This window comes from Terrapene carolina, unplaced genomic scaffold, assembly GCF_002925995.2.
Source record: "Terrapene carolina triunguis isolate 2854851 unplaced genomic scaffold, T_m_triunguis-2.0 Scaffold236, whole genome shotgun sequence".
NCBI classification, from domain to species: Eukaryota; Metazoa; Chordata; order Testudines; family Emydidae; genus Terrapene; species Terrapene triunguis.
The window spans coordinates 2,183,697-2,190,573 of NW_020664587.1; the positions used below are offsets into that span (position 1 = coordinate 2,183,697).

A 6,877-nucleotide genomic window follows, 5' to 3' on the forward strand; every position below is an offset into this window, starting at 1 on the left:
TCCCCTCCAGCCCTGCTCTGCACAGCCAGCAGGAGAGTCCCGGGGGGAGGGCACCTGAACACACGCTGCCAGCTGTGCATGCTCTCTAATCAGCTGGCGGCATTTGAATCTCTCCTGCGCAGCCGCCTAAGCGCGCAGCTTACAGGGAACACAGGTGGTGGCCCAAAGTCACAAGCAGTGGCCCATGGTCAGGCCAGCCTAGAGCTGTGTGGTGGGACTGAGGGTGTCTGCACAGTAGATTCACTCACGTGGTCTGACCATGGGGCTAAGCCTCCGGGCTGGCGTTGCCCAGGTGTGAGCAGCCACACTGCAAAGCCACACAAGAGTCAGTGAGTCCACACTGGTACTCCACTCACCTGTGGGAGGTGCTAGGACTTCTGGTCATATCCCATGGTTCTTAGCACCTCAGTAAGCTGAGCCACTCTGATTCCCAGTGCATTGTGGGAGAACCTGTCTGTTTTGTGCGTGGAGGGAAGTCAGGTTAGTGACAGCCCCTTGGTAAGTATACATAGTGAAACAAGCCCTGGTAGGCGAGTACAGTCCATGCCTTCCTGTACTGAGCAGGGAAAGCAGAAAGGGTACTAGGTATCCCCCCACAGCTTGTGGCTGTTTTCCATTGGTCGGATGACAGGATTTCAGGCTCACCCAGAGGCGGCTGCAGCATCCCTCCATTCTTCTCGCAGTTCCCTATGGGCTGGATTTCAGCAGAGTCCACCAGCCGCCAGAAGTCATTCTTGTTGTCACTGCCATCGAGACGCAGGCGCAGCCGTGCGCCTGTCAGACCCACCACAGTGGCGATGCAAGTGGAGGTGGTGTTTCTGGGGTCCTGGGCTTCTAGTTTCATGCTGATCTTGAATTCATTGCTAGGCGGAGTGTACGACTGCAGAGAACAAGAGCCAGGACTTCACATATGCCCCATTTCCTTCCCAGAACCCCAGCCCCAAGACCCACTACTCATGGCAGCTGAGGATGGACAGTGCCCTCCATGCCAATGCTGAAACAGGTGCCACAGAGAGCAGCAAGGAGAGCTCAGTGAACGAAGGCCCTGGCACCCAGCCACCCACAATCTATCGCCTTTCGCCACAAGTTTCACCTTGAGCCAGCTCCTTTTCTGGGGCCTTGCCCCATCTGAGACACCCACCAGCATAACACACAAGGGGCTATTTAACAGCCCCCAAACACACACAGACTGTCTTTTGCTTTTGAAACACAATAAAACAAATACATTTGGGAGTGGGTAAGTGAGGAGCTCCAAGCACTAGCCTGCCCCAGCTGTAGCACAGGCTTATCTTGGAACTCCACAGACAGTTCGGCTGACGCATCTTGACCCACCCCCTCCTGCTAGCTCTGTCCTGGGCCATCTCATCAACTTGACCGATGATTTTGGCAGCCCGCAAGCCAGGCAACATAGCCAGATACTGGATACTACAGCCCAGGAGACAGTGAAACAGCTTATCGAGATCCAGGGAATTTTGCAGAAGGGAAGCTGTTCAAGAAACTCCCTTTACTGGCATGCATCCAGTGAAATCTAAATCATAACTACACTAAGCAATGATCCAGCTTATATACACTTCCCTCCAGCACCTGAGCTCAGCAGAGACACAGAGCTTTGATGTTCCCACCCATCCCCATCTGAGAGTTAAGTCCCCTGGGTTATTCTATACATTTATACAAGCCATGAACGTTATCTCTTTTATCTTTGCTTAACCAGGCACAGTCCTGCCAAGGGTCTGCTTTCCCTGCTGCTCCTCCCTCTTGGATTAAAGGGCCAGAGCCTATTCGAAGGCTTGTCCTGAATTGGAGCTCTAGGATCACAAACAGACCCTCGCCCCCTGCACCCGAGACGCCACCCAACAAATTACCTGCTTGAAGCAATGGGCAGGAGCTGGGATGGCACATGTTTCTTTCAGGTATTTATCCCAGGTGAAGTGACCTGTAAAGAGGGGGGGAAAGGGGATTAAAATGGGACCCTAGAAAACAGCAAAAAGCTCAGGAAAACAGCAACCCAGGGCTCCTTACACCATTATTGCCAGATCTATACCCGAGACAAGAAGAACTGGCTTGAATTGGCCTGTCCTCTGCACCGCCCAAGTCCTGGATTTCCAGGCTGGAGGGGGGAGGTGTTAGCACTGTGTTGGGTACAAGCTGCTTTTCTCACTGATCTCACAAACCCATAGGCTGCATGATGATGTAAGCTGCCAGAGGAGAAAGCAGAGTTTCCTAGCGAATTGCTCCTTCAGGCCATACATTAAACACACTGCTCAGTCTTGGAATTAAGAACAAGTCACTGAAGGATGAGATCTCAATCACCCCCCCCCCCCTCATAAACAGATAGTTAAGGGTTAATGTCTCTTTTACCTGTAAAGGGTTAAGAAGTTCACCTAGCCTAGCTGACACCTGACCAGAGGAACCAATGGGAGGACAAGCTGGTTCAAAGGGAAGGAGGGAAGTTTCCTTTGTCTAAGGGTATGTCTACACTACAGGATTAATCCGAATTTAGATAATTCGAATTTGGGAAACAGGTTGTATAAATTCGATTGTGCGCGGCCATACTAAGCACCTTAATTCGGTTTTAAACCACAGTAATTCGGTGGTGTGCGTCCACACTAACCCTAATTCGAATTAACAAAATCGATTTAGGCTCTACTCCGTTCGTCGAGGTGGAGTACAGAAATCGATTTAAAGGGCCCTTTAATTCGAATTAACTGGCTCTGTAGTGTGGACGGGTGAAGGGTTAATTCGGATTAAGGCAGCTAAATCCGAATTAAAGTCCTAGTGTAGACCAGGCCTTTGTCAGAGTTTCACTTTTGACCAGAGTGGGAAAGCTCCAGAATTCAGCCCCTTATCAAGTAGTGAGTATTAGTGAAGGGAATAAATAGGTTTATGTTTATTTCTTTGTAACTTGTCTTGTGCAATTAGAGGAATAATCAAATTGGGTGTTTGGGTATTTTTTGTGTAAGTTTTTGCCCAGGGGAACATCCTCTGTGTTTGGAATCTGTTGTCTGTGAGAGTAGCTGGTATGCTAATCTCTCCCAGAGGGATTTCTTTTACCTTTCTCTTCTTTAATTAAAAGTTTTTTTTAATAACCTGATTGATTTTTCCTTGTTTTTAGATCCAAGGGGTTGGATCTGGATCCACCAGGAGTTGGTGGGAGAAAGGAGGGGGGATGGTTAATTTCTCCTTGTTTTAAGATCCAAGGGGTTTGGATCTGTGTTCACCAGGAAATTGGTGAAGTCTCTCAAGGCTACCCAGAGAAGGGAATTAGTGCTTGGGAGTGGTGGCAGCCAGACCAGATCTAAGCTGTTAATTGAGCGTAGAGCTTCCAATGCAGGTCCCCCACATCTGTACCCTAAAGTTCAGAGTGGGGAAGGAACCTTGACACCCTCTTAGCCGGGGCTCTTTTTCCTCTTAAAAAACCAAACAGATCTGGGCAGGAATCATACAGTTTCTAGTAGCTGATTAGTGGACTGGTCAGCAATAAATCACCTGTCCTGGACAGTGAGTTCGTAGCTTAGGGTCTGTCTACACTGCAATTAAAAACCTGCGGCTGGCCCATGCCAGCTGACTCAGGCTCACGGAGCTGGGGCTAAGGGGCTGTTTAACTGCACTGCTGATGTTCGGGCTTGAGCTGGAGCCCAGGGTCTCAGACCCTGCACGGTAGGACTGCAGTTCGAATGTCTATACGGCAGTTAACAGCCCCTTAGCCAGAGCCACGCGAGCCCAAGTCAGCTGGCAAGGGCCAAGCGTGAGAGTCTAAGGGTATGTCTACACTGCCCACGTTACAGCATGGCCGCGACGTGGGCAGTGTAACCACGCTTTAGCGCCGGGGGAGAGCTCTCCTGGTGATAAAAAAACCACCCCCCGAATGAGGGGTGAGAGCTTTATCGCCAGGAGTGCAGCTCCCGGCGATAACGCACTGGCTATACTGGCGCTTTTCAGCAAGAAAACTGTTGTCGCTCAGGGGGGTGTTTTTTCGCACACCTGAATGACTAAAGTTTTAGCCCTGAAAGTGGCAGTGCAGACACAGGCTAAGTGAGTGTCTAATCGCAGCCCAGACATACCCTCCAGGCAGGGATTTACAGAGGAGATCCTATTCAATGCAAAGACTCCTTCAGCTGGAAACCACCACTAGGGGAAGGGCTGAGCACGTTATCACTGTCTGCACTGCTCTGCAAAGCTATATGCAGGGCCAGGGAAAGTGTTACACTTCCCTAGAAGACTTCTTATTAAATGAGGAATTTACTGAAGTGGCCCAAGCAGATCAAGACTCCTGCCACTTAGACTGAGCAGATGAGAAAAGATCTTTTACAAGAGCCTGCATGACATTAGCTTCTATTCATCCAAACAGCACCCATGAGACCTCTATTTTCATCACAAGAGCACAAGTGGCAGAACAATTATAGAGTCAGTTACAGTTCCCATTATGAATATCAGGTTTTTAATCAGCTTATTATTTGATATAAAAGCTTTATTAAGGAGAAAATATAAGGTGGTGTGGTTAAGCACTCAAAGGTCTGGAAATGCAAAAGTTAATGTTATACACACAACCTTCACTCTGCCCCATGTGTATATGCAGGAAGAACAATGACAGAATCTGTAAGGACATGATCACTTACTATCTCTCAAATAATACATTAGAAACACCATTCGTCTATAATCTTACATGCACCCTAGTAGAGCACACGTTTTTTCATTCTTTTACACTGTACTTAAACTTGTTTCATTGCTATAATGGCCCACTATATTTCTGTTGACAGATTGATAATGTAAGTGCTCCTCTCTCTAAGATATGTATTTTAAGCAGTTAGTCAGCACCCATTGTCTCTTCAAACAGCATGGCCTCCCATAGCTGCAATCCAGAGGATGAAAGGCTTAACTGCAAAGCAAACTGAGGCTGGTTTACACACAAAAGTTGTCCCAGTTTAACTAAAGCTGTGATTTTAAACTGGTTTAGTTAAACAAGTGCAACTTGTGAGTGGACATTCTTACATGTCTTACAAACTAAATCAGTATAAGCCAGGTTTAAACCAACCTGCACAGACACTACGTGCCTAAATCACTTTTGAAAAAGGGGCTGAGGTGCTTTTAAGATTTTTACCCAAAAAAGCTTTTCTTTTTTACACTATGGGAGAAGTGGGTTTATTTTCCTCCTCTCTCCTCTTATGCAACACCAGTCAAAGCCTTTCTGCTCGAACTTTCTAAATCAATCCACCTTTTGGCAGAGACCAGACCTAGAAGATTCCAGACTGAACAGTGGATTTTTAAGAAAGCTGTGTGCCACTGAAAACAGAGTGTTAGGATGGAAACTTATGTAAGCTTAAACTCTAGTGTTGTTTGCTGCCATCGCACTATAATGTGAGCAGACATACAGCAGTGAAACAGAGACTCACAGTTCTCAAGGGCTTTTTGGTAACAATTTATTTTTAAAGAATTGAAGCAAAAAAGGGGGGATAGAGGATTTCTCTGTTTAATGAAAACTGACTTTTAAAAAAAATAAGAACAAATGTGGCACACGTAGGGCCCCACAATCTTGTATTGGTAACTCCTTTATATACATATGCACACATTTAATTACAGGACATTTCTTTTAAAAATCACTCCCTCAGACAATGAATGGCACAGATAACTTACAATGAACTTTGGATGACTTACACTTGTGCATTCTACACAAATGAAATGTATTAGTAGCAGAAGTGATAAAAAATTCCTAGCCCTTTGTATATGCTTTTCATCCATAGATCTCAAAGTGCTTTACAAAGGTGGGCAAATATCATTACCCCATTTTACAGATTCCAAGTGGACTGACACAAGAGTTTTGTCAAGGAAGGGAAAGCAGTCAGTGATGCAGAACAGGGCAGGATACATCCAAAACTTTTTTTGGCCAGGGAGTAGAGAACATACCCGGAGCTCTGCACTGGGAAACAGAGCAAACAATTTAATACAGTTATATTAGGCTTGGTCATCTTAACCTTGGCTTCTCTGGTCCCTCCCCAAATTGATCCAAACATGATTATTAACTTGCACATTCAATTCCAACTCTATCTGCACTGGAGCCTAGCACCCCTGGTGCACACTCTACAGAGAGCACAGGAGCCAGATGCCAAACCCCCTTCTGATGACATCTTAAAGGAATGGTACATTCATAGGTTATAATACCAGAAGGGACCACTGTGATCATCTACTCCAACCTCCCGTATAACACAGGCCAAATATTCTGTTTTCAGTATTCTGTTACTATTCGTACGTTTTGCTAGCTTTAAATAAATCAGATACGATAGTGGGCTATGGATCATTCTGCCTCTAGGGCCCAGGTTGGTAGCAACTGAACATTGCTGAATGGCTGTTCAGTGGCTTATACAAAATGAGTTGGTGGCTGTAGTCCAGTTCTTAGTGAGCTCTTCACTTCACATCAACTAGCATCTCAACTGGTGCTAATTGGGCCCCTTGCAGGCTGACTCAGCAGAGGGGCCGGGGACTGAATGGACCATGAAGACCGAACTTTCTCTCTCTCTCACCCCTAAAAGCAGAAAGCAGTGAAGCATGTGGACAGAGCAGAGAGAGAAAAGCTTGCCTTGCTGATGCCTGCTCTATGGGAAAAGAGTTTGGTCTCTAGCACTGTCTGGCATCTTTCCCTAACACTAAATTCACTTCTCGTCAGACACTGCCCCCTCCCCCCCCAATTTTGGCCAATATACAGGGAGCACCACTCTTACATGAACCTGAATGATCATACATTCAAATAGCAGTTGTTCAGCAGAGTCAAATAAACCAGTACGCTTACAAAATAACAAAACCAGGAAATTATGTGAGGAACATGCCAGAATACAGAGTTACAGCTGGGACTTAAACACACAAGAGCCAAGAAGTTCAAAGCTAC

The 6,877-nt window shown here is 46.5% G+C and overlaps 1 protein-coding gene across 3 annotated transcripts in view; it reads right to left on the minus strand.

Annotated features, from left to right (window-relative positions):
* SCMH1 (Scm polycomb group protein homolog 1) overlaps positions 1–1,929 on the minus strand; it is a 57,401-nt gene extending 55,472 nt beyond the window's left edge. For all 3 annotated transcript variants that reach the window (XM_029912701.1, XM_029912700.1, XM_026657172.2), the window contains exons 1-2: positions 1,863–1,929; positions 646–880 (exon numbers count right to left, since the gene is read on the minus strand). In XM_029912701.1, coding sequence (XP_029768561.1) covers positions 646–844 — 199 coding nt within the window. In that variant the 5' untranslated portion in view covers positions 845–880; positions 1,863–1,929. The remainder of the gene's footprint in view (positions 1–645; positions 881–1,862) is intronic.
* Between the last annotated feature and the right edge of the window lie 4,948 nt (positions 1,930–6,877).